This window comes from Fusarium poae, chromosome 4 (assembly GCF_019609905.1).
Source record: "Fusarium poae strain DAOMC 252244 chromosome 4, whole genome shotgun sequence".
Lineage (NCBI taxonomy): Eukaryota > Fungi > Ascomycota > Sordariomycetes > Hypocreales > Nectriaceae > Fusarium > Fusarium poae.
Genome location: NC_058402.1, coordinates 1925282 through 1953263, shown reverse-complemented (window position 1 = coordinate 1953263; position 27982 = coordinate 1925282). Strand labels below are relative to the sequence as shown.

General features: G+C 34.6%; 8 protein-coding genes across 8 annotated transcripts; 5 read left to right on the top strand and 3 right to left on the bottom strand.

Moving 5' to 3' along the window:
* Nucleotides 1-395: 395 nt before the first annotated feature.
* On the top strand, nucleotides 396-2165 carry FPOAC1_010714 (uncharacterized protein; the record flags this gene model as incomplete). The annotated part of the gene is made up of 1 exon (XM_044855103.1): nucleotides 396-2165. The coding sequence occupies one exon, from the start codon at nucleotides 396-398 to the stop codon at nucleotides 2163-2165; it is 1770 nt and encodes a 589-aa protein (XP_044702416.1).
* Nucleotides 2166-2581: 416 nt separating this feature from the next.
* On the bottom strand, nucleotides 2582-3475 carry FPOAC1_010713 (uncharacterized protein; the record flags this gene model as incomplete). Its single annotated transcript, XM_044855102.1, has 2 exons — nucleotides 2582-2704; nucleotides 2759-3475. The coding sequence occupies 2 exons, from the start codon at nucleotides 3473-3475 to the stop codon at nucleotides 2582-2584; spliced, it is 840 nt and encodes a 279-aa protein (XP_044702415.1).
* Nucleotides 3476-16079: 12604 nt separating this feature from the next.
* Nucleotides 16080-16707, top strand: NIP7 (ribosome biosynthesis protein nip7; the record flags this gene model as incomplete). The annotated part of the gene is made up of 2 exons (XM_044855101.1): nucleotides 16080-16305; nucleotides 16367-16707. 2 exons carry the CDS (start codon nucleotides 16080-16082, stop codon nucleotides 16705-16707), a joined length of 567 nt encoding a protein of 188 aa, XP_044702414.1.
* A 226-nt stretch (nucleotides 16708-16933) lies between these two features.
* Nucleotides 16934-18500, bottom strand: FPOAC1_010711 (uncharacterized protein; the record flags this gene model as incomplete). The annotated part of the gene is made up of 5 exons (XM_044855100.1): nucleotides 16934-17652; nucleotides 17707-17977; nucleotides 18033-18143; nucleotides 18205-18392; nucleotides 18455-18500. 5 exons carry the CDS (start codon nucleotides 18498-18500, stop codon nucleotides 16934-16936), a joined length of 1335 nt encoding a protein of 444 aa, XP_044702413.1.
* Nucleotides 18501-19178: 678 nt separating this feature from the next.
* Nucleotides 19179-20023, top strand: ATP23 (Mitochondrial inner membrane protease atp23; the record flags this gene model as incomplete). Its single annotated transcript, XM_044855099.1, has 2 exons — nucleotides 19179-19736; nucleotides 19796-20023. The coding sequence occupies 2 exons, from the start codon at nucleotides 19179-19181 to the stop codon at nucleotides 20021-20023; spliced, it is 786 nt and encodes a 261-aa protein (XP_044702412.1).
* A 305-nt stretch (nucleotides 20024-20328) lies between these two features.
* FPOAC1_010709 (uncharacterized protein) lies at nucleotides 20329-21612 on the bottom strand (the record flags this gene model as incomplete). Its single annotated transcript, XM_044855098.1, has 3 exons — nucleotides 20329-20445; nucleotides 20504-21463; nucleotides 21514-21612. The coding sequence occupies 3 exons, from the start codon at nucleotides 21610-21612 to the stop codon at nucleotides 20329-20331; spliced, it is 1176 nt and encodes a 391-aa protein (XP_044702411.1).
* Nucleotides 21613-22925: 1313 nt separating this feature from the next.
* GRS1 (Glycine--tRNA ligase 1, mitochondrial) lies at nucleotides 22926-24966 on the top strand (the record flags this gene model as incomplete). Its single annotated transcript, XM_044855097.1, has 2 exons — nucleotides 22926-24521; nucleotides 24571-24966. 2 exons carry the CDS (start codon nucleotides 22926-22928, stop codon nucleotides 24964-24966), a joined length of 1992 nt encoding a protein of 663 aa, XP_044702410.1.
* A 2121-nt stretch (nucleotides 24967-27087) lies between these two features.
* On the top strand, nucleotides 27088-27311 carry FPOAC1_010707 (uncharacterized protein; the record flags this gene model as incomplete). The annotated part of the gene is made up of 2 exons (XM_044855096.1): nucleotides 27088-27121; nucleotides 27175-27311. The coding sequence occupies 2 exons, from the start codon at nucleotides 27088-27090 to the stop codon at nucleotides 27309-27311; spliced, it is 171 nt and encodes a 56-aa protein (XP_044702409.1).
* Between the last annotated feature and the right edge of the window lie 671 nt (nucleotides 27312-27982).

The following is a 27982-nucleotide window of genomic DNA, read 5'->3' as shown; positions in this document are numbered from 1 at the left end:
AGGAAGAAAACAAAAAAACCTTCGACGGTGCGAGATTAAACAGTTGAAAACTAAATTTGTAGCCGTAGATTCAATTAAGAAATGATTCGTTCATGCTGATCTTGCCCGATCAAAGTTCTTGATGGCGGGTCAAAAGCTAAATGTTTCTAGGTAGTGGGGTAATCCCACTAGGTACAGCCGAGTACGTACCCTTGTCGCGTCGCGTTTCTTTGGCGTGTTTCTCTTTCGCACAATATCATCATCATAGGTCGTTCCCTGCCTGGTCTAATACTACCAATACCAGCCTCCCCAAGCCTCCCTTGAAACGACTTCTGTCAAAGTCGCAAAAGGTGACTTGACGGTTCTTCTTCATAGTTACTCTCCTGCGACACCATCGACCAGAATAGTCACTCGTAATGCCTCGAGCTACACGTGCGCGCCGTGTGGCTGCACAGTCCGCCAAACCTCATGCACGATCACCTTCACCCGATACGCAAGACGAACAAGACAATCGACCTGAGCAGAAAGACAAGTCACCAGAAAGAGGTCGTAGACGAACAACGCGGTCTTCGGGTGCTCGTGTTAGTACGGCCAACGAGGAAGATGTTCTTGCTGCGAACCGGCGACGCGATGCAGCTCTTGATAAGCTAGGCAGAGAGAATCCTACTTCTACAACGAGCCACACTGCTGAAGAGGTAGATTCCGGTAGCTCTGTTGAAGGTGGACGACGGACGGCAGCCACACCAACACATCGGAGAGACGCGAGTGGGCTTGATTTGGCCGATAGCGTTTTTCTCGACCTTGACGAAAGCTTTGGACTTGGTGATGATAGTACGCACTTGGGGCTTGGCTCGAACAACAACTCGTCTCTCAATTTGAGCAATTTTGGGCGCAGATCGCGTCAGTCCAGCATCATTGGTCGAAACGACCCTCCCATCAGACCTAGCAGCCGCGGCGGTAACACCCCTAGTATTAGCTCTACGCTTCACTTCGGTGCTTTCAAGCGACGAGCCCGAGAGCCAAGTATCCTAGGAACTGCACGAAAGCCGCGACCAGAAGAAAATGCTGTAGGACAGGAGCCGGACTCGGAGAGCGAGGATGACTTTGCGCCTGAAGCTGAATCCACTCCGGTCAACAACAGACGGAGAACACAACCTAAAGCCGAGCTCGAAATCGAGGTTCCAGTATCCCCAGATGTTTCAGCAGGGCCTAAGCATAGGAAACGAAAGAGTGAAGACGCGCTCCCAAGCAGCGAACGGCCGGAGAAGATGTCGCGGATTGATAGCGATCTGGAGCTATCTGAGGGCGAAGCGGGACCTGCGCCGGAGACCATCGACTCAGATGCCGAAAGTGACTCCTCACTATCGGATCTTGGGTCTCCTTTGGGACCATCGCCTATCCTCCCCGAACGGCCCGTTACACCGATCAACAACGATGAGCTCATGGCCCTACCGGCCAGCAGCGATTCAGAAGACGCGAATTGGCCCGATATTCATACCCTGGCCAAGAGACGCCGACGACCCTCTATTACAACACCAGTTCGTGCTGACAACTTCTCCGACGTTTCCTCTCCTCCATCTTTAACCCATTCTCCTAATTATGCCGAAACCCAAAAGCCTCGGGGACGAGCTGCAACCCGACGTCAACAACCTGCACCCAAAGTCACAACTGCGGATCTAACGAGCCTGCTTCCAAAACGTCACTACAAGAAGCAGCGAGAGCCAGGAGTGGAGAGTGATGAAGAGCATGACACATCTGGCATTGGCGAGGATGAGGACGAGCTTTCATATGTTGGCGGCCGAGGGGCACGTCAAAGACGAGGTAGGCGATCGACAAGCCGCGGTGGTGCAAAACGACCAGGTTCGAGGGGTGGGCGAACAACACAGGCTCTGAATCCCAAACAAACTGGTTCCGGCAAACAGATAGCGCGCAATGCACAAACCTACTCACGCCGCTCATCAGACAAGGAGAACGAGAACGAGGGAGCCAGTGGTGACGAGGATCAGCACGATAATAGTCGTTTTCAACCACTCCCAGACAATACGTTTGAAGATGAAAGCGCCGAGAATGCAAGCACGCCGTCTGCAGACGAGCTCAGACAAGCAGCAAGGAAGTTCAAAGAAGTTGACAGGTGGGAGCTTGATTTCGAAGAGGTAACGCAGAGCTCTTCTCCGCTCGCGCGGTGAGGCGACCCGAAGCACAAGCACTGGGGGCGCCAAGCAAAGTAAACGAAAAGAGGCTGGGGTCAAGCAGGCGTTGGTCAGGTCAGGGATGGTTGTATTCAGGCAAACCCTGGGAGTTACACAAGGGTGATTTGACATTTTATGAAGATCTGAATAATGTCTGTTTCAGACTTGTATTGTACTGCACGTCTTTGGGTTGAAGGGCATGGATGGGTTCAAGACAATGTCTCGTTTGGACTGGGGCAAGTTAACAAACTGCTTAACAGACTTTTTTTTTTTGATATCAGACAACTAAGTTTCTTGGTTTCACGAGTTCCGTAACCGCTCTATTGTGTTGAAGAACCCATATGATGAAGATGTGCCTTGAACTCCTGAAACTCCCATCTCACTTAAGCTTGTACGTTTTGTATAACCTTCTCTCATACACTCAGCTTTACAGCTTCCGCTCGATGCTCAACCAGCGGCAGTAATGGCGCTAGGGTGTTAGGATCCCGCAGTGCGATTGTGATATCATCAGGCAGTCTGCCGGACATTTGCAGTTTCTAGGCCAAATTAGTATTCGGTCATTGGTGAGTGTAGATTTCAAGATGCCTTACTCTCTTGACGTTTTCATACGTCTCTTCCTGCGCCGAATATTCACGAACGACCTCGTCGGTCTCAAAGTCAACATAGACCCGAGTGTCGCGGATTCGCAGGATGACGTTATCAAGTCGCATGAATAGCCGGCACAGCAAAAGCATGCGCTTCTCATGAACACGAACTTTGGCGCTGAAAATACTTATGCCGTTGTCGTCTAGCTCGCTCTCGAACAACATGACCTCGTCGAAGAAAAGGATGGGATCGCGGCGCTTCAGCAGCTCGATCGGAATCATATTCTCTGTAGGCGCAAACTGTTTGGCCGAGGGATCGACACTCCCAGTATACGTTGTCGAGTAGCTCCAGTCGTAGGGCTTCACAACCTCCTTGATACCTTGCGTAGTGCCTTCCCGGGTACTCTCCCAATCTCGAGCATATGCAACCTTGAGCATATGTCGATCTGTCTTGTCGACGGCGTCGAGGGCGTCCGGGGTGTTGAAGTTCAGGGACCAGCCAGAAGGTATATGCTCAATCCCGACGAGATTTTCACCAAAGATCATCTCGGGCATTGGGATACCAATCTTGTCGGTGAGTGCGTCGATAGTGCCGGCCTTGGAGATGGGTAGTTTGCGCGTCGAGATGCGAAATCGACCTTGAGCATGTGTCGTTGTCGCCGATGCCAGGGCCTGTGGCTTCGGGAAGGGTTCATTGGGGTTTGTTATATGATTCTGCTGCATCTTGAAATATGAAGTGCTTATTTCTCTGAGGAAATGTGAGGATGTTAAAACAGAGGTTGCAAGTTGGAGAGCTTGAGTCGTAGTAAGTATGAGGTGGTGGGGTAGTGGGGAGCTAAAACTAGATAGGTCGTACGCATATAATAAGGTTATTATATTAGCTAAGTTATTATAGCTAACTATAGTGCAGAAGGCGCTATAGTAATAACTGCTAATAAAATAATTAAGGTAAATAAGGCTAATCTTTATAATATATTATCTTAATCTCTTAATAGTATTACTTATAATATAAATTAAATTATATTAATTTTTTATATAATAATTAGATTTTATTTTTTCTTATAATTATAATAATATAATTCTTAAATAATTATTTTATAATAATATATTTTTATATTTTAAAAACTATTTAATTTAATAATTTCTTTTTTTTATTATTTTCTTATAAAGTTCTTATTTTTAAATATTTAATTATATAATTTTATTTTTATTATAATAAATATATTTTTCTATTTTTTAAAAGATTATAAAGGCTTTATTTCTATTTATATAATTATTATAAGTTTAAATAAATTAATTTTACTTATATATTTATTCTTAATTATTTAATTTCTTTAGAATAGTTTTATAATAAATCTTTTAATATTTATTTATTATTAATATTTTCTTTATATTATATTAAATATTTAAATAAAAATAAATATAATTTATTTAAATATAAAATATAAAGTTTAAGATTATTAATATAAATTTTATATATTTTAAATAAGTTAATTAAATTCTTTATTATATAAATAATATTTAAATTTTATTAAATAATTATAAAAAGATTTTTTTATATTTTATAAAACTTAATATATAACTTTTTTAGCTTATTAAAATATTTTTATATTATTATATTTATTTTTAATTATTATAATAATAATAATAATTTAATATTTATTTATAAACTTTATTAATTTTAAATTTCTATTTTTAGTTTTTTTTTTATATTAATAAAAATTAAATTAAATTCTTTTAAAATTAAATTTATATTCTTTAAGTAATTATTACTTAATAAAATATTTAAAATACCTAGATATTATAAAAGGGTTTAAAACTAAATATTATTATTATTAATAAAGTTCTTAAGTTTTTAATATATTAATAATTAAGATTTATTAAAATAAATATTAATACTTAATACTATTAATTAAATAATAAGCTTTTTATTTTATTATTTATTTTTATAATTAGTTTTTTATTAAGTATATATTTTATTTTAATAAGCTTATACTCTATAGATATAATATTAAACTAAACTTAAGTTATATCTTATACTTTATTATAGTAATTTAAAATATTATATTAAAAAAGTAATTATTATTATTATAATAAATTACTTAAGGCTATTTAAATATTATACTCTAGTTTAATTCTTAAGTATTTAGAATTTCTATTCTATCTATAAAATAATAATATACTTTATTAATAAATTTTATTATATAATTTATAATTAGTAAAATATATTTATATCTATTTACTAAAGGTAAATTAATAGATTTAAAGTAATCTATTTTAATAAGCTTTTATAATATAAAGTATAAAATATTCCTAGGTTATATTTAAAGAATTTAAAGTACTATTTATTAATATACTATATAAGAATAATAATAGTTCTTAATATTATTTAATTTTAAAGGCTATTAGTATTTTCCTTTTAGCTTTTTAATTATTATACTTACTATAAAGTATTTATATATATTATAAGCCTATTATAAAATAAATAATACTTTATTTTCTATTATATATATTACTAGTAATTTATTATTTTCTATATAATATAGAATTTAATTAATAATTCTATATTATAAGATATATTATTTTATTAGCCTTTACTAACTTTTTTAATTATACTTATATTATTAAGTAATATAAAAATAATCTTTATATACTAAGATTTATTTTTCTAATAGCTTATAAATAGATAGAATAAAATAAATAATAATTTCCTTAATAGCTTCCTTCTTAATAGAATTATATTTATAGTAAATTCTATAATATATATTAAAATCTTTATAAATAGTATTTTATTAAAGACTTTTTTAATATCTAGCTTTAGTTTTATTAATTTAGTATTATTTTATAATTCTTTTAGTAAATATAATATTCTATTTATTAAATATAATAATTTATCTTTATAAAAGTAATAAATAAACTTAATATTAAATTCTCTTAGAATTTTAATCTATTAATTAACCTTACTATATAAATAACCTAGGTTTATTATAAAGTCTATAATTCCCTTATAATTAATATAAACCTTTATAGAGTATATTAAGTATAAGATTATCTATTTAATTTCTTTTAATACTTTAATTACTATAAGTATTTTTTTTTTAAGTATTATATATTTTTACTTAATATTATTTAGCTTATTACTTATCTATATAATAATCTTTATATATTTATAGTTTATAGAAATAATCTTTTTATTTAATAATATCTTATTAAGTTAAAAAGTATAGCTTTTATACTTATTTTAAAGATATTAATAGCTAAGTAAAATTATTTTAATAAATTAGCTTTTAAAGTAATATTCTTTTAAATATTATTATAAATCTTTTTAAATACTATTTATACTTTAAGGATTTATATTAATATATCTTATAAAATATTTATTATTAATATTAATATTTTATTTATTTTAGTTTTCTTAATAATTTATTTAAAGAATATTACCTTAATAGTATAAATAAAGTTAACTCTCTTAAGGATAAACTTTTATATAAATAATATAAAGTATAAGAGTTATTATATATTATTTTAAATATAAAGTAAGTTCTTTTTAAAATATTTCTATAGCTACTTAAACTTCTCTTAATATTTTAATAAAAAGTAAATTTTATTTATATTAATTAAAAATCTAAGAGTTTTAACTTATAACTTAAATAATACTATTTTCTTTTTAATTAAGTTAATTAATATTTATATAATTCTTAAAAAGTAAAATTTCTATAGGAATTTAAAGTATTAATTAAATATTTTTAATACTATATTATAATTATTAATATAAATAAAGAATATAATTATAAGTTCTTTAAGATATCTTAATATAAACTAAAGTTTAATATTATTTTAAAAATTAAAATAATTAAATATAAGATCTTTAAAGTATATATAAGTATTAAGTAAGTTAATAAGCCTTATTAATATATTATTATAATAATAAAGACTATTTAGAGTTTTAAATCCTATTTTAATTTTATTTAATTTAATAATAAGAATTCCTTAAAATCCCTATAATATATTTATTTAAGAGAAAACTTTTAATTTTCTATAGTAAATAGAATCTAAGTTAGCTTCTATATTATAATATAAGTATACTAATTTAATTATATTCTTATTAATTATTTTATAATTATATACTATATATAATTATATTAATTATCCTAGTTTTAATTCCCTAGGCTTAAGAATTTAAGTTATAAGTATTACTTAAAGTCTATTACTATATATAATTAAACTGTATTTTTCTATAAAAAGTAAGAATTCTTATATAGCTTTAATATTATATTAATTATATCTTTTATTTAAAATTAATTATAATATTATATTACTTTTAAGTAAAATATAATACTTTATAAGATTAATTTATTTAAATTCCTTAATACTTAAAATAAAATAATCTTTATATATATAGTATAATTATATAATTTTAAACTTTTAAGCTAGTATTTTAGCTATATCCTTTAATTTAATTTTATTAATAATAAACTAAGAAATTATAGTTTTATAGAGTAAATTAAAAAGCTAATAGAATTACTTTAAATTTTATAAAGATAAAGAGTTAGCTTTAATTTTTAAATTCTTTATATAAAATAGAGATAAAGTTATTTCTTATATATTTTAATATTAGAGTTATATTGCCTTACTTAATCCTAAGGATCTTAAGATTAAAATTTTTAAAATTTTAAAGTCTTATTTATTAATATTCTATCCTATCTATAGGATATTTATATTTTACTATATTAAATACCTAGGTTTAGCTTATTTAAAGCTAAATATATATATTATTAATATATTTTATACTATAGGTTTTTAATAATTTCTATAATTTATTATATTAAAATTTAAATTACTATATAATAATTTAAGTTTTAATTTTTTAATTTTCTTTACTTATTTAACTATATTAATATTATAAATATTAAAGTAATTTAAAGAATTAACCCTAGGTTTAATACTAGCTATTTAAGTCTATCTAGCTATTATTAAAGTTATTATTAAGCTATTAATCTATTATATCTATAGATATATTAGATTTTCTATATTAATAAACTTAATTTTTAAATTTAATATTTAATTTATCTTTTTAATAATTTAAATTTTTATAATATTTAAATTATTCTTAATTATAAATATCTAATATTTATTTTCTATTTTTATAGTCTTTAATATAAAAGTAAAATTCTATATTTCTTATTTAATTATTTATATTAATAGTAATATTCTTTATTTTAAGTTAATATTTAATATCTTAGTTTACTTTAAGGTTTTTAAATTTATTAATATTTAATTAATTACTTTAGTATTTAATATTATAAATTACTTAAGTTATATTACTATAGTCTTAAAATAGCTTATTTAGTAGTATTTTATTTTATACTATTATTTTATTATTTCTTATTATAGTATTTAGATTTAAAGTAAAAGAGTTATATTTTATTTATATTAAGGAAATAAAGATTCTAATTTTAATATTAAGATTTTAATTTTTAATACCCTAGGTTCTTATACTATTTATTATATAAATATAAGATTTAGATTTTTAATTTCCTTTTATAAAGATTCTTAGTTTATTATAAAAGTAAGTTCTTTATTTATAAATCTTATATATTATATTTAATAGTATATATAATAAGTTTTAAATTTTAATTATTAAAATAAAGAAAGTAAGTTTATATTATATATAGAAAGTAAAATCTTAGCTATTTTCTCTTTAATTAATATAAAGGCTTCTATATATTAAAAGATAATTATAAAAAAAAGAATAATATTAAATATTAATTAAAAAGAGAATAAGTAAAAATAATAAGTATAATACTCTTATACTATATATACTTATTAGTAATAATATTATAAGAAGATAATTTATTTTCTATATATATTTAAAAGTAAAGTAACCTTTTAATATTAATCTTTAATATATTTAACTTTACTTTAGAAATATAATCTTAATAATTATAAGAAATTTTTATAAAATAGTTATATTAAGGGTTTAATATATAATAATAATTATTTATTATTTTAATATTATATAGTTTATTATTTTAATTTCTTATCTTTATAGTAATAATAAAATTCTTATTACTTTAATTTTTAATTTACTATTTTATTAACTTAGAGTTATTAATAGTAATATTTAGTTTTCTTAATTATTATTTTATTCTTAAGTTCTTTAAATTATACTATAGAGTTTAGTAAAAATACCTTTAACTTTATATAAAATCTATTTATTATCCTTAATATAAATAATATTCTTCTTTTCTAGCTTTTCTAATTAATTTTATTAATATATTAAATAGTTAGTCTTAATTCCCTATATTAATTAATATTAATATAAATATAGTATAATATTTAATATAGAATATTTATTATTAATTCCCTTTATAATAAGTTTCTTATTAATATAATATTTAATTACTTAAATATAGTATAATTAAGGATAATTAATAAGTAAATCTTAATTACTATTTCTATTAATAAGGTAAATTATAATTACTATTAAAATATTTCTTATTTATAGCTTTAAAATAATAAACTATATAATATAAATAACCTTATTATTTATTAAATAAATTAGTTCTTTTTTTAATAAATTAAGTAATTATATTTTATTATCCTTAAGGAAATAGCTATTAATTAAGTTTATTCTTAATTTACTATTTAATAAGATTATATTAATTTAATAATCTCCTAGGTATTTAGTAATATAACTTAAAGTAATAACTATTATCTCCTTAAGTAATTTATTATTTAAGTAAATAGCTAAGTATTTTAAATTTATATTTTATATTAAATTATAAATAGATATTTCTATAAATACTAAGAGTTCTTTTAAATCCTTATTTATTTCTATTTTTAAAATTTCCTTAAGTAAGTTAATATTTATTTTATTATTATTTATTATAAATACTTTAATATAGTCTTTTAATTTAACTATATAAAGACTAGAAATAAGTTAAGGTTTATTTTAAGATAAAGAATATTAAATTTATTCTAGGTAATTAATAATAGTTTCTATTAATATTATAAATTTCTTATTATTTATAACCTTTTCCTTATTACTATATATATTCTTTTTAATTCTTATATTAAAAGAGTTTTATACTTAAGATTAAAATATTAAATATATTATTATTTTAGCCTTTAAAAAATATTATAACTTAATAAAAAAATACTTAAATTATAAGCTATTATTCTTAAGATATTAAAGTTTAAAAAGCTTTCTCTTAAAATACTAAGGTTTAATATAGTTAATATTTTACTAAAAAGATCTTATTAAAATTCACTTTCCTTACTATATTACCTATAAAGCTTTATAATTATATTAAACTATTAATATTAATATAAAACCTATTAAAGGTCTTAATATCTTAAAGCTTAAAATAGACTTAATAGTAATAATAAGCTTTATATAAAGTATTTATACTTAGTTTACTATTATTTATATCTTATTATTATAAAAAAAATTTAAATTATAAGTTTAATATTCTATATTTTAAAGTATTAAATAGCTTAAACTCTTATATCTTTATTCTATATAATTAAAATACTATTAATAATACTTATTACTAGAATTATTAAGGCTATTTATATTACTTTAATATATCTTATTATAAATTTAAAGATTATTATTATTTATTTATAAGGTTAAGTTATTTTAAGGAAAATTCTATAGCTAATAAATACTATTTATTCTCTTATTAAATAAGTTTCTCTTAATTAAATTCTTAATAAGCTTTAATTAAACCTTAGTAAATTAAATAAGAAGATTTTTTATTTTATTATATTAAGTAAATTTTATACTTTATAAAGTAAATAAAAGCTTTTTAATACTTAATAGTTTTAATTTACTATTAGTATTACTTTAATAATTCTAAATTAAATAATAAAGTTTATTAAAAGTAAGCTTCTTAATAATAAAGCTATTAATTTATTATTCTATAGTATATAAATAATCTTAGATTTATTTTTAAAAGTATATATTCTTATACTTATTTATTATTTAAAGTATAATATTAATAAGAACTATTAAATAATAAATTACTAGAATATAATAATATAAACTTTATACTCTCTAAAGAAAATCTTAAAAAGTCTTATTTATTTTATATTTTAATTAATATACTTCTATAATTAGAAAACTATTATAGTATTTTATAAGATTTTAATATTATTCCTTAAATAGAGGTTTAAACTCTATATAGGTTTTATAGACTAGCCTTTTTTTCTTAAATTAATAAAGTATTAATTCTATAAGACCTTATTAAAAAGTAGCCTTTTAAAACTTATCTTTTAATTTAATATCTTTTAAATTATTATTTCCCTCTAGATTAAGGTTTTTATATTTAACTTATTTCTTAATAAAATTAATATATATACTTAGTTTATAATTATTAGGCTTTCTTAAGAAAATAAAGTTATTTTTATTAATATTTATATTAATTTTAATATTTAAAGTATTTAAATTAAAATTAAATTAAAAAAGATTTCTATTTAAAGAATATTTAATAATAAATATTAAGCTAAATAGTAATAATAATAAAATATTAAAGAATTATTAAGGTTTAAAGTTAAGAAAAATTAAAGTTTAATTAATAAATAATAATAACTTAAATAATAGAATCTTAAGACTAAGTAATTTTAAAGTAATAAATTAAAAAGAGTTAATAAAGAATTCTAGAATATATATAATTAAATAAATAGAAATATAAAGTTAATCTTTATATATAAAGATTAATTTATAGACTTTTTTTAAATATTTTTTAATAATTATAAATAAAAAAACCCAGTTAATAAACTAATTAATAATATATTAATAGAATCTTATAAAGCAGAGTTAAAAGGTTATATAGCTAGATAATTTATACTAAGATAGCCTTTAGCTTTAAGCTTTATTAATATTAACTTTAACTTTATAAACTTAACTTTTTTATTACCTATCTAATTACTATTAACTCTGCCTACTGCCTATTACTAGCTATAACTTAAAGGCCTTAATTATAACTACTACCTACCTTTCTAATTATTTAAACTAGTTAATATATAAATACCTATTATTATATATATCGATTTTATCTAGGAATTCCTCTTATATATATAATAAACCTATAGCTAGCCCTTTAATAAGCTTTTTCTTAAGCCTATATAGCCTCTTTAGTATTATTTTTACTTTCTTACTTTTTATATATAAAAAGTAAAGTTTATAGTTAAAGGCTATTAATTTAACTTTAATAAGGCTATTTATCTTCTTAATTATATAAAGGTTAATAGCCTTTATATATAACTCTTTTAGTTTTACTATATTCTTATATAACTTAATAAATCTCTTAATAGTCTTAGTATTAAGATTAAAAAAGTAGCTATTATTAATAGGTCTTAGTTTAAGGACTAATATTATATTATATAAGACTTATAAAAGTAATTAATAAAGTATTATAAGGGATTAAGATTAATTAATTCTATAGATATTTTAAATAAATTTACTAATTAATTAAGATTAAAAGAGAAAAAAGTTATTACTATTTATATAGTTTAATAAAAGCTTTTTTTATTAATTATTAATATTATAGAGTTTAAGTAATTACCTTATTAATTATATTTATATTAGAAACTTTATCTTAAGAGAAACTATATATAATTCTTTAATTTATATAGATAGATAAAGTATTATAAATAACCTTTAATAAAATTAAAAAGAGTAAAAATAATCTTATAATTATATATTAAAAAAAATAAAAAAAATAAAAAAAGATAAAAATAGTAATAAAAAGTATTAATATTAGGTTTTTAAGTATAATATAAAATAAAAAAGAAATTAAGTTTATTAAGTAAAGTTAATATTTATTTTAATCTTATTTTTACTAAAGTATAATTTCCTTTATTATTTTATTAAGAAATAATAACTATAGTAATATATTCTTTAAATATAAACTTTAAATAGTAAAATTCTATTTTTTATATTTTCTTTCTTTATATTAAAGTCTTTATAGTTTAATATTATTATTATAATATTAAAATAAACTCTATAGTAAGAATTTTTTTATTTTTATATTTTCTTAATAAAAGACCTTTTAAACTTAAAAAGTAATATTTTTACTAAGGTTATATTTAAATAGTATTATAATATAAATTAATAAAGTTCTATAGTAAATAAAATTAAAGTTTTTAATATTTATTTCTTATATAAGTATAAAATCTAATTTTCTTAAAGTATTAACTTTTAAAAATAGTTTTAAGTATATCTTAAAGCTAGTATTTACTATTAAAATTTTAAAATTTTAATAGTAATTTATAATTTATACTTTAGGATTTTAAAATTTTAAAATTTAATATTTAAGTTTATATATATCTAGTCTATTATTTTATTATTTAGCTATATCTAGCTTTAATACTTAAATTAATCTTATTATTAATTTAATAAATATCTTATTTTTATAATTTAAATTTAAGGCTATTTATAAGTTTTAATTTTTTAATTTAATTATTATTTAATAGTTTTACTTATAACTTTAAAATTTTAAAATTACTTAAATATTAAAATTATAATTTAAATATATATATTTTACTTTATTTTAATAATATTAAAAGTAAAATTAATATTTTAATTTTAAGTATTTATTTAATCTTTTAATTCTTAAGGTAATTAATTTAATTTATTAATTTAATATCTAGAAATCTTTTAAAGTTTTTAATTATATTAAGAGATTTTAAAAATCTATATTTCAGTATTATTTCTTTATTTTAAGATTTTTAATATATTTAATATTTAATATTTTAATTATATTAAATAATACTAGAATATTTAATATAGTATATTTAATTTTACTTTAAATTTTATTAATTTACTAGTTTATTCTATATAATATAATATTTAATTAATAGTATATATTTAGTTTAAAATAAGGTTTATTTTATTTAATTTTTTAAATTATTTTCTTTATTTTTTTAAGTTTTAATTTTATATTAATATAATATTATAATATTTATATATTATATTTATAAATGCCTTACAAAGAGCAACAGGACCTCGCAACTAAAGGCAATTAATCTAATAAGGCTATAGTTATTATTATTATTGCGCCTAGTCCCTTGGAGGTACCTAGCCTTATGCCTTAGCCACTTTAGGTCTTTACTATTATTACTAAGTAAAATAGTATTTATAGTATCCTTTTTACTAAGGAAATAGCCTTCTGAATAGCTAGGTATACTGCTATAGAGGCTTCTTCTTCTAGAAATAAGCAGCATTATATTAGGCAAGGACTGTAAAATTAGTTAATATAAAGTAGCTAGTAGTAGATAGACTAGGGATTAACTGACTATATAAGTTTAAAGGTGCTTAGTGGTAAATTATAAGAGGAAAAAGTAGCTACTATATATATAGAAGCTTTTTTTATTTCCTCTTTATTATAGAGTTTAGCTATTATTATACTAATTATAGTCTTATTAAGAAAGTTAATTATTAAGAAAAAGTTAAATTTAATATATTAGGTTCTTAATCTATATAGATCTTTTAATTTTAAATTTATAAGATAGCTTTAAGAAGACTTAGGCTTTAGTAGAGAGTAAAAAAAAAAAAAAAAATATTATATTTATATTTAAAGTTTAAATTTTATATATATATAATTTCTTATTATTTATAAGCTTTATAATATTCTAAAGAATTTATATTATAATATAATATATTTTTTTTATATATTATTTTAATAAATTATAAAAAAAAGTTTTTATATTTTTATTACTTATAAGCTATATATATTATATTAAAATTAAAGTTTTAAAATCTTATTATAATATATTTTTCTAATAATATATTATTTAATATAGTTTTATAATATTAAAATTTTTAAAAAAAAAAGTTTAATATATATCTTAATATATAAAATAAATCTAAAAGTTTAATTTTAAAAAGTATTTAAAGTAATCTTAATTTTATTACTATAAAACTAAATAGGTTATATATATATAATAAGGTTATTATATTAGCTAAGTTATTATAGCTAACTATAGCGCAGAAGGCGCTATAGTAATGACCGCTAATAAGATAACTAAGGTAGGTGGGGCTAACCCCTGTAATAGAGCTGCTGCCATGGACAGGCGGTAGGTACTACCCCACTAGGGGTCGCTGCCTTATCAATCAGATGGGCATCTAAAGAGAGGGACTGAGAGATGTGAACAAACTGAGTACGTCAACTGTACTAGAACAATGTGATATCCATCCTCCAGTGAGCCAGGTATGAACTGTAGAAATGGTAGTAGAACTGTCACAGAACAATTGGATTTATGATGAGTTGTCAGGGGCCACCGTCTCTCAATGCTAACATGACGGAGTACAGGTTGTTCCTAGTTTCCAGTGACGGCCATATATAGAGACGTGGGCGGTTTTGTATGAAAGTCGGGAATGGAACGTTTTGCGAATCTTACTTGCCGAGTGCTGTTGGGTCATGTAAAAGGAAGATCTATAAGAAGCACACATATTCGTTCAGTCAACACACACAACTGCATCAGTCATGGCTGCATCAAAGGCAGCGCTCTCGGCTTGAATAAGGCCATCGCGCGTGAAACCAGTCTCAAATGAAGGTAGATTGATGCAAGTCAAGGCCCATGGTTAGTCCCTGATCTTGATTTCTTGCCGAGTTCCAGTCGTCGACCATGTTACCTAGGTATGTATAGGTAGTTTCAGCATAAAGGCTTTAGCTACTTAGTATTGTCTTGTCATTGGAACTCGATTGCACAGCTTGCAGTGTCAGTATTAAAGAAACTTTCAAACTGACGAGTTTCTTCTTTCCATTTTAGACAAAAAAAGCACGAAAGCTCATGCAATATGACATGTTTAACATTGAGTTAGAAACTACATTAGACAGCTTCTACAAGTATTCTGACTTTCAGATTTGGTCAACTTCTCAGACTCCAGATACTAAAATAAGCGCATAAGTAGGTAATCATATTTATAGTAGATTGGAATTTGCTTGAAGGTAACCTCATAAGAAGAAACGGGGTCTGAAAGCGCATATTGCAAGGTTCAGGCAAATGCGATAGCAACTACGAGGGACAATCTAACTTAGGTATCTTTTAGATCAACTTACGGTTTGAGCGAGAATAATAGTGATTATCATCAAAATATAGACACATCTGAGTGATATGCAACTCAGTTCATATTTTTGGCTTGCTCTCACTTACACCTTGCTTGAAGGTGGAGGTGGACCTCTTCAACTTTGAGATCCACAAACTGATAAGGATCCTTATCAGTTCCCGCTCCATCAACTTTTTTTCCTTTGCGCATCCAAACCCAGCAAAACATCCATCAGCACTTGAAGCACCACCCGGAATCACAACCGACACAATGCGCCCCCTCACAGAAAAGGAGACACAGACTCTCTTCGAGAAGCTGGCAAACTACACTGGTGGCTCTCTCAAGAACCTCATCGCCCCTCTCGACGACTCTCCTAACGCTGATCGCTATGTCTTCCGTCTCGTTCGCGATCGTGTCTTTTACGTTCGCCTTTCTATTGCCAACCTGGCTACCTCTATCGCGCGCGAGAAGCTTCTGTCTCTAGGAACTTGTCTTGGTATGAATACCCCGGATGCGAAACCTCGGGAAACCTGACTGACCCAACCCTCTCTCTACAGGCAAGTTCACCAAGACGGGCAAGTTCCGTCTGCACATCACAGCCCTCCCCATCATCGCCGAGCACGCCCGCTACAAGATCTGGGTCAAGGAAAACGGAACCATGCCTTTCCTTTACGGCAGCAACATCGTCAAGGCTCACGTTGGCCGCTGGTCCGAGGACTGCCCTGAGCACCAGGGAGTCGTGGTCTACAGCATGAACGACACCCCGCTCGGATTTGGTGTCACAGCCCGCAGCACCGCTGAGGCACGAAGACTGGACCCTACTGGTGTTACCTGCTTCAGACAGGCCGACTGTGGAGAGTACCTCCGTGACGAAGACAACTTGTTTGCGACCGGTTAGAGTGGAAGGTGGCTTTAGTTTGTCTGGCGTTGGGGTCATTTTTTTAAAGTCATTCTTGGGCGTTGAGAGTGAAGGGAAAAAGAAACTTGCAATCAAGTCAATCATGCTTGGATTATTTGGTGGATTTGGTAGATATAATCATCGTCATCATCATCAAAGCGCTGTATATGTTGAAATGTATTCGCTTGCCCCCGTTCTGTCCATCTTTCAGTTCCATCTTTTTGTTCTATTCCATTACAGCCGAAATGATCTCGTGTGCGGGACTCACTGGCCTACTGCCTTTCCCAAAAAAGCCAACATGCTGTCGGTGAGCGACGTACTCACTATCAGCATAACCAAGAATCTTTTCGATCTCTACGCTTTGCTTTCCCTTGATCCGAGCGATCTCAGCGGCGGCATAGTTGACCAATGCTCGGCCGACCTCTTCCGGGGTACCCTCCCACATCTTACCATCCGGTCCAGGAGTTGATCGTCGCTTGACTGTCACGAGCCGCACGACTTCCTGCTGGGCAAAGTTGCCCTCGACATCAACAACACCTACCGGGAGCAGGCCAGCCTTGCCAACAAGTGCCTTGTAAGCCCCCGAGTCAATGTAGAGGGTGCCATGAGGATAGGGGGTGTGAAGCAGCCAAAAGTGACGGTCCCGGATAGGGTTGTTGGCAGGGACGAATCGGGTATGTAGAGGGGGCCAGGGGACACCATTGCCATTGGAGGCTGACAGTGACAGAGCTGACGCTGAGCGTGTCAGGCCTTCGGCACGCTCATCGGGGCTGGGAGGGGTGTTCCCTCTTTGTATTGATTGGAGGTACTGCACAATATGAAGCACATTTCCTGGGTTAGATGACCTTGTAATCACAGTCGTGACACCCGCAGAAGTGCCCAATCTGGCTGCGATAATCTTGGTACTCATGCCTCCAGTTCCAAGGGATGAGCCAGCGCTAGAAACTTTTGATTGTTAGTGACCACAAGGCAGAACGTAGGATTGAAAATGATTCTTACCATCGGCTTGGAGGGCTGCAATGTCCTCGACCACCTCAATAGGTTTGGCATCCGGGTTGGTTCGGGGGTTCTTGTCGTATAGACAGTCAACATCCGTCATCAAGAACAACATATCGGCGTGGATCATAGCGGCAGTGATGGCAGAGAGAGTATCGTTGTCGCCAAACTTGATTTCGGCAACAGCAAGAGTGTCATTCTCGTTGACGATGGGAATAACGCCCTGTTCCAGAAGTGCATGGAAGGTGTTCTGGGCATTGAAGTATCTGGTCCGCTGCAGCTTATTAAAATTCCCGATCGTGAGAGTAGAATGAGAAAGGGAAACATACATCTGCAATGTCGTTTCGGGTAAGAAGAATCTGTGCAATCGGCTGCCTGAGATGGGTGAACAAACTATCCCATAGACTCATCAGTCGACATTGGCCGATCGCCGCGAGTGCCTGTAAATCATGATTAGAGAACTCTCAAGATTTCGCTTGAAAAAAAGACATCAAGTCGAACCTGTAGCTGTGCGAGATGCTTAGGTCGCTTCTCTACATCCATCCGCCGGAGCCCAACGCCGATGGCTCCCGACGAAACAATGACCACTCGATGGCCATCCTTTCGGAGCTTTACAGCTGTATCAACAATGAGAGTTAGAATAGGAAGAAGCGGCTCATGAGTCTTTTCATCGACAATTGAGCTTGTTCCTGAAAAGAAGGCGGGGTGTTAGTGGGAGATGAGTCAAGCTTGTGTTGAGAGTGGTACTCACCAAGCTTGATAACAATGGTCAGGGACTTTGTCCCGTTTCCTCTCATGACTGCGAGATTAAAAAGAAAGAAAAACAAGTCAGTTAATGCCGCTTTAACCGTATGATAAAATGCAACGCTTGTGGTAGAGACTGATGCTTTTACATGACAATATGCGCTCTACACGGAGATATAGAGACATATATATATCATATATGGACAAATTCAGCAGAACAGGCTCTCTTTACACGGCGCAATTCAACAAAGATGAATGAAGCAAAAAGAAAAGAAATCAGGAAAACGCTCACACTGAAAGATGCCTTCACTCGTCATTTTCAGACGCCCTTGTCGCTTTTTCGAGTGTGGAACCGAGGATGGGATGTATAGAGCTGGGCGCAGGTTGATCCTGGGTAAACGTTGCTCGATGGTCAAGGTGATTGGATCTGTGCCCTTTGCGCCCTTGTAGAACCTCCCCGGTATCCCCCAGACTCCGAAGTCGCAAAATGGGTCAACAAAAACTTGCTGATTGGACAACTTTTCCGAGTCGTTGCTTTCACCGCCTTGGGCCAGAACGGTCGTGGCAGAATTTATGTTCAAGCTTAGCACCTACCTCAGAGTCTCTAAGACCTTAGCGAGAAGGTCGAAAGAGATCCCGTCTTTAGATAATTCAAGGTCCCAGATCCCGAATTTCGCTGCAAGCACAAATACACTCACCGAAGCCAAGGACTCATCGGTAGACCCTTGACCATGTCATCTGATCCAACAAATACTCCCAGCGCCACAGCTGGCGCATCTACCTCGACTCAAGCCCCAAGAGGAATTCAGAATGACCCTGCAGTTACCGGATTCTCACCAGAAGTGTCAAAATGGATGAACTATTTCAAGATGATCTCAGGTCAAATGACACCCGAAGGAAAATTCCACTACCGGGAGTGGGTACATACCGTCGAGGAGGAAAAGGATATTAAGCGATGTGAAGAATTCCGTGACTGGCTCTTCACATATTCACCCACTGTGCGCTTCATGTCAGAAAAGATCCGCGACCTCAATGGACAGATAGACTCTTCCAACGTTTATTGCCGGCGTTGCCCTTCATACCTCAATGCTGATGGCACCGTACTGCGACAATCAGGCGGATTCAGCCCCGAACATGGTATCCTAATATGCGCCAACGAAATTCAGAACCGGAAACATCTCGAAGACACACTTGCGCATGAGATGGTGCATGCCTGGGATACGCTTAGGTGGAAGAATGTCGACTTTGTGGGTAAGCCAGGAAACCTGAAGCACGCCGCATGTACAGAGGTAAGTTAAAGCCATTCACATATCTATCTAGCCAAGATCGAGTCCTAACTGTTCTGAAGATCCGAGCTTCAATGCTCAGTGGTGAATGCAGATGGGCCAAAGAAGCATTCACAAGAGGGAATTGGAAACTAACACAGCAATTCCAAAATTGTGTCCGCAGACGAGCCATCGACTCCGTTGTTGGCAGAACTGCATGTAAGGACGACGTTGAGGCAACCAAGGCCGTCAACTCAGTGTGGGATTCGTGCTTTGCAGATACCCGACCATTCGATGAGGTTTTTAGATGACGGAGGAAATAGATTTCAACCTGAAAACTGTGTATGATATATGACTATGGCAAGAGGCGCTCGTAATGGAACATAATACGTCTCTATCGGATACGCTAATACTGTCAATGATACCCTTTCAAATGCTAATGCGATTCTTCTATTCATTGTGATAATTCTGAAATGATGCCACGATAGAAACCCATACGCCAACTTATGCAAACGGTCAGGTTCCGCTTTTCAATATTACAAATTAATCAATCGCCAATAAACGCCATCCAATCCGTATCCGTTCGTCCATATTGATTAGGTTGTCATAAAATTCGTTATAGGCCCTTCTCGCGGTTCGAGGCCCGTTCACCCTTGACACAGTGCTTGATGATCCAAGGGTGTTGTTGGATTTGCTCAAGGGGAATTCGCTTCTCGGGGTCCAACACAAGCAGCTTTGATTTTGTTAGTTGTCATGATCCTGAAGGCAGGGGGCATAGCGGCGAGACATACCTTTTTGATGAGATCTGTAGCCTCAGGGCTAACCCACGTTGGGATAGACATATCAGCACGAGCGATCCTTCGTTGAGTCATCACTGGCGTGTCCTCGAAGGGCGCTTCGCCCACGAGGAATTCATATGTCAGGACACCCAAACTCCACAGGTCAACCTTCTCGTTATAGAAATTGTCGGAAGTACCAGGCTTGATCATCTCTGGGGGCAGGTAGTCGAGAGTTCCGCACATGGTCTTTCTTCGGTTGTTGGGGGCGTGCACACTCCATCCGAAATCCGAGATCTTGATCTCGCCGTGAATACCAACCAAGATGTTCTCAGGCTTGATGTCTCGGTGGATAACATGCTTTCGGTGCAGGTAGCGCAAGGCTGATGCCATCTGAGCAATGTACTGGGCAGCCTTCCACTCGGGAAATCGGCTCTCTTTTCTGAGATGCTTGTACAGCTCACCCTTGCCGGCGAATTCGAGAATCAAAAACACTCGCTTGCTGTCGTGGAAGTGGCCGTATAGCTGAAGAATATTGGGGTGTCTCAGGTTGCTCTGAATCTCGATCTCTCGGCGAACCTGCTTCTCAACTCGACCGGCCTGCAGTTCGTTCTTGTGAAGGACCTTGAGGGCACAGATGAAACCTGTTGTTCTCTCTCGGGCAAGATAGACTCGTCCAAACTTGCCCTTACCCAGAGGGCGGCCGATCTCAAACATGCCCAAGTGGAACTGTTTGGGAACGCTCATCTGCTCCGGCAAGGTGACTGATTTCCGGTCCTCAGAGACCTCATCTGATGTTCTCGATGAAGAGGGAAGGGCCTTTCTTGTTGGGGATGGAGGAGGGTTGTTGGCTTTTCGTTGAGCAGCCTGGGATGGCAGCATCACAGCGGCGTTGGCATTGCTGCTTTGTGACTGAAGAGCGACCTTGAAAAGATTAGGACGGGTTGCACCATGGCTTGTTGTCGAAGAAATAGTCTGTACATGTCAGTGATTGATACGACACCACAATGTGACGGTGAGCTCACCTTGCTCTTGCTGTAGAGCTTAGAGCCATCGCCCAGGGGGTCATTCTCATCGTTGACCGACATGCGCTCGAAGCGCGCCTCAATGGTACGGGTAGCCATGGTCAAGAGGGATTATGGTATAGACTGTTGATGTTAGTGAAAGACGGTTGAGAAACTGAAGAAAGACGATGGGCGGTGCCTTTTTGAACGGTTGCAGTTCTTCAAGGTATGTCGCTTAAGCTGGGGTCGGCTTAGTACCTACCTAAACAAAGTGGTTGCTAGGCAACTCACCGCACTAGCAATTGGTAGATCGCCTGAGACGGAGACGGCAAAGACAGGTTTCTAGCGATCGGTCCACTGGACAAACAGCGGGCTGAGAACAGATTAGGACTTGTATGAACAATTCATTGTAAGTTGTCTAATGCTACCTCTAAGTTGTCGGCTTGAAAGGGAAAAGTGCATTGAAGTAGATATGTTATTGTTCATATCAGTATCCATACCCAATTAGACAGATGGTCGGTCTGGGCAGACACAGGTAAAACATGAGCAGGTCAAAATTTGAACACAACATAGGTACCTGGTATGCTGAATCACTAGGCCATCTTGACCGACTATGTTTTGACGCTCGCGATGCATTGATATTGTGTTAGTAGTAGGTACTTTGAGAAGTTTACTCCAAGTATTATGTCGATCCGGCGCCTGATCAAACCTAGCCTGTAACAAAAGCTAAGCTCGGGCACCTCGTGCGTGCCGATTATAAAGAGAAGGGTATTAATGTAAGTGAGCATTTACTATATTGCTTGCCTTCTCAAGGTTCAATAATAAATCATTCTCTCAGTAACCTAGTAGTTAGTAGCTAGAACTTCGTACATATATCAACTAACCTTCTGATAGTGGATGTAACAGAGGGGAGCTTGTCCATGGTGGTCATGGCGGGACCAGAAAAAATATCAGTCATATCTTCCTTGGAAAGCTACAATTCCGAACCAGAACTGCCTCCCCCTTAGGGTAATCAAATCATCGAATCAACGTTGAGCAGGCAGTACAGAAACTGCCAAAAATTCCCCCACCATCCACAGTCATCCATCTCAAGCAGACAGCCCGAGAATAGGACCCGTCCAGCCATACAAGTCTTTGTAGCAGACTTGTGACTCACGCCCTCCTGCTTCACCTTTATATCCATAGAACTCTTCAAATCAGGGTGAATGAAGCCAATTCGTATTTTATCACTATCTCCAGCGACACTGCCCGTAACAGTATCAACAAACTTTTCAGCAGCGTCGTCTTTATCACGGCAACTTAGTGTTTCCCATTTTAGTTCCAGGTCCCGTTTTACGGCCTGCGCAAAACCACCCCGCACTCGCACATTTGCGACCTCACGACCCCTCAACGCTTTCAAACTGCAAAAGTCGCAGAAGCGCACCAAAGAAACAATGACTTCCAGCGCGACAACCCTCAAGGGCCAGCCCCTCGACAAGGCTGTTCTCGAATCCATCCTCCGACGACGCATGTTCTATACCCCCTCATTCGAGATCTACGGCGGTGTTGGTGGTCTGTTCGACTATGGCCCTCCTGGTTGTGCGCTTCAAGCGGCCGTCATTGACCAATGGAGGAAACACTTCATCCTTGAGGAGGATATGCTCGAGGTTGACTGCACTGTCCTGACTCCCCACGAGGTTCTCAAGACCAGTGGTCACGTCGACAAGTTTGCCGACTGGATGTGCAAGGACCCCAAGAACGGCGAGATTCTCCGAGCCGACCACTTCGTCGAGGCCATTCTCGAAGCCCGCCTGAACGGTGACAAGGAGGCCCGTGGCCAGAAGGTGGAGGAAAAGGAGGAGGACCCCAAGAAGAAGAAGAAGAAGGCAAAGACTGAGGCTGTCAAGCTTGAGGATTCTGTTGTCCAAGAGTACGAGGAGGTCCTTGCCAGAATCGACAACTACGGTGGCCCTGAGCTCGGCGAGCTCATCAAGAAGTACGACCTCAGAAACCCTGCTACTGGTGTCCAGCCTGCAGAGCCTGTTTCCTTCAACCTCATGTTCCAGACCTCTATCGGTCCCAGTAGCAACTACCCTGGTTACCTCCGTCCCGAGACTGCTCAGGGCCAGTTCCTGAACTTTGCCAAGCTTCTCGAGTTCAACCAGTCCCAGATGCCTTTCGCTTCCGCCTCTATCGGCAAGTCATACCGTAACGAGATCTCTCCTCGTGCCGGTCTTTTGCGAGTCCGTGAGTTCCTCATGGCTGAGATCGAGCACTTTGTCGATCCCGAGGGTGGCAAGAAGCACGCGCGATTCCACGAGGTCGAGGATGTCGAGCTCGTTCTTCTCGACCGTGATACCCAGCTTTCTGGCAAAACCCAAACCAGGACTGTTAAGATTGGGCAAGCTGTTAAGGATGGTCTTGTCGACAACGAGACTCTGGGCTACTTCCTTGCTCGAATCCACCAATTTTTGCAGAAGATTGGTATTGACATGACTAAGCTGCGCTTCCGTCAGCATATGGCCAACGAAATGGCCCATTACGCCTGCGACTGCTGGGACGCTGAGTTGTTCACCAGCTCCGGCTGGATCGAGTGCGTTGGCTGTGCCGACCGAAGTGCTTACGATTTGAGCGTGCATGCCAAGAAGACCGGTGCTCCCCTGGTCGTGCGTGAGCAGCGTGAGACACCCCTCGTTATCGAGGAGTGGCAGATTGATATCGAGAGGAAGAAGTTTGGTCCTCAGTTCAAGAAGGACGCCAAGACTGTCGAGGCTGCTCTTTTGGCCACGCCACAGGAACAGCGAGAGAAGCTTGCCAAGGATTTGAATGAAAACGGCAGCATCACACTCGAGGTGCCTGGTGTTGGTGACGGCAAGGTTCAGGTCAGCAAGGAATCTATCGCCATCGAGTTCCGCAAGAGGGTTGAGAACACTCGTGAATTCGTTCCCAACGTCATTGAGCCCTCATTCGGTATTGGCCGTATCCTCTACTCTTTGATGGAGCACAGCTTCTGGACCCGTGGTACTGAAGGTGGTGATGAGGCCCGTGGTGTAAGAAACCCCCTAAAGTGCTATATAACGATTTGCTAACATTTTCAAGGTCCTGTCCTTCCCCCCTATCGTGGCCCCTACCAAGGTTCTCCTTGTTCCCCTTTCCTCCAACTCTCAGTTCAAGCCTCTTCTTAAGCAGCTTTCTCAACGTCTTCGCAGCGCTGGTATCTCTAGCCGTGTCGATGATTCATCTGCCAGTATTGGCAAGCGATACAGCCGAAACGATGAGCTTGGTACTCCTCTTGGCATCACCATCGATTTCCAGACAGCCCAAGACGGCTCGGTCACTCTGCGAGACCGTGACAGCACCAACCAGGTCCGAGCTGAACAGGAGAAGATCATCGACGCTATCAAGTCACTTGTGGATGGTAGCAAGACCTGGGCCCAAATTGAGAGCGAGCTCCCCAAGTTTGAGGGTCAGGAGGTCGAGGTTGCTGCACGATAAAGCAAAAAAAAAAAAAAGGGATAAAACTAGCACATACGCAAGGAAAACGTAATTTATTAGATGTCAACTTGGCACGGTCATCTGTCAAAACAATGGACGCCTGGGCAGGAGTGAAGATTTGTTCGAATCAATCCATGGATACCGGACAATGCACAAAAAGACCTAGGCTAGACAATGGAAAAGTTTCTTCCTGTCAGACGTTTTGTTCTTCTACATAACAAATGCCACTCATTTGCACCACAAATCTTTAGCGACATTTGCTCTGGCACTCAAATATGTCGTCCTGTTGTCGAGGCCCGAAATCTCCACACGGATATGCTGCCGATTGGTTCACCTGCATTTTCCTGCTTGTACTCCTGAAATTCCTGAATCTCAATACCTAGCGTGACATTGACGCAGAGCTCGGACGAGGAACAAGGTTGTTCAAGATCTGCAAGTTTTATAACGGAGACGGAAGAATCGAGCCGATCGAATTGTGATGTAAGAAAATATTTTGTGACGAAGGCTGATGTTGAGGAATTGAGGGAGAAGAGTGCTGTGTAATGACTGTCTTGAATCGGCTGGTATTTCACCAGGCAGACTCTCATGATAGACCGGTTGACCTATCCCTTTGATTGCAGAGTGAATAGATTCTAGATAGGCCTAGACATTACACTGGAGCTGCTAAGATTAATTTTGTCGTCGAGGTAAAAGGTCGTTAATCTCCAATTTATCAACGGCAAAGTCGACGGGGTTCCATCATGCAAAGGAGTCTTTACTGGAGACCCTGACATGGTATCCATATATATATCTTATATGTTAAACAGGACCATCTGTGAGGATTCATTCGGTCATAGTACGTAACAGAAGACCTTTCTACATGCCTCGTGTTTCTGTTGGGTTGGTGGCATGGATACACATCAAACAAACCGTCCAAATCCAGATGAGATTGATTCATGGCATATCATGGCATATCGTCTGGTATGGCCCGTATGGGTCTAGGCTCTGAGCAGCGGCGGCTATTTGGTTTCTGCCTCTCAGAACAACCCTCCTTGGCATTCATGAACATCATCATAAAGCTTGTGCTACCGAGGCGCTGAGTGGTTTGCAACTCAAACGCTGGACGACTTGCCAACGTGCGAGCATAAAGCATGCCGTCTCTCAAGCGGCCATGGGGGAGAGGGACTGATAAACTCGGCTTTCTTTCTTTATTTATTTAGCCATGACCTCTCTGTCTTTGTTATCCATGGCTAAGAATATCCTAGATCGAAACGCCATGGTCACTGGATGAGGAATGGTGATGCGTGGCGATGTGCTTGAAACGCAACAGACAAACCCTGACACCAGTAACCGTTTAAGGTTAAAAGGCTGATGCATCACAGGAACGTGAAGTAAATAATGTGGTGACGAGAGCTAAGCATCTAATCACGTTGAAACAATAAACATATATTAGTGACAAGGGGATGGCTCTTGTTTGTTGGGCGTCGAAATTTAGACCTGACTCTCCTCAGAACATAGGTGTGTCTACTAAGGTAATCATTAGTTCTATCAAAGATTAATAGGTAGACTGACTACCTGTTTGTAGGTGAGCAGACAAAACACTGGCCAGCTTGATCGAACGGCCCGGGCCATGAATGGACTGGAACTGTAGTGGTAAGGCTTTCCCATGACTGGGTGCGCCCATGATCAGCGCCAATAAGGAGGGGCACTATTTTGGTAGTCCTGAAAAAGACATTAACTATGTGCTGTATTTGCAGTTGAAGCTAACATGAGTTGGGACATGTCTAATTATGCGCTATTGTCATCGCTTCGTCTCACTATTTGCTGAGGTTCTGGAGCATAATGATGAGGATTTCTTTCGCACAACATCTAATAACGTGGTTATTTGTTACTGCAGCTCTCAATCATCAGGAAAGATCCCGTCCACTTCCGTCGGGCATGCACGTTATTAAACGCCTCCCCAGGCTGGGAGGTTGGCTGGTCATTTGTTATCCCACTTCGCCCAATGGACCAATGCAAGTAATCAGACCCCTGAACTCTTCCATTCAGCAACATCAAGTATGCAAAGGCAATCCAATCCAGGGGTCAGTCTCCACTGAAGTCTTTGGGGGTATTTTACCTGAAAATATTGCATCCATTATAATGCCTACCTCATGGATCAGCGCCGGGCTGGGCAGTTAGATTAGGTATTAGCCACAAGGTAGCCAGCCACTGACCATTACCGCCCAGCTCGTGTTCATCCATCTCTACCCAAGCTACAGCGCATCGCCGCGGGCAAGCGCCAACCCGACTACCACTGGAACTTCCCCGCCCCTCCTAGTCTGACACTTTTGCGGCGGGAGAATGCCTCAGTGCTGGAGAACTAGGGGTCATTTATTGCTCCTTCCCCACCTTTCTGCTCCTCCTTCTCCTTCTCATTCTCTGGTCTAAACTTGGAAGGCCATCCACACCCTGGACCTGCCCTTACGTTCATATTCAGTGTTTATCGCGAGTAACTGTATCTTTTTCCTCCGTCAACAACCAATTCTTTATCCCATACCTACTAGGTAGCCCTGGTTTTGCGGCTTTTGGCTCCCTTATCACGAGTCGCAAGTAAAGTTGCACTCTCGTTTCGTAGCCGTTTGCAACAACAACCTTTTCTTTGTGTTGCAGCTACAGGCGCCATCCGTCATCCCAGCGCCAGCACCTCCACTCCAAATCTAACCCCCGTGCTTGTCACTGGCAAGCTACCTACCTATACCTACCTCGCCCCTTCTGATTCTGACCGCTGCTCCAACACGGTTCCTGACTACATGATCTCTTTCTTCGGTCGCTGAGGAGGCCTTGTTTTGCGCCCAGGATCAGTTTTTTTTTATTTGATCCTTGTACGAGTGCCTTTCAATATTATCGACAGCAGACCGCCCAGAAGAACAGAGTGCTTCTGAGTTGGTCGCCTCTCGGAACAGCCCACCGCTCGCCATCACATCTGAAAGACAATAAGCGTACGACCCGTCTTAAACCGCTTGCGCATTCTTTTTCAGACGGACTTATCTTCTCT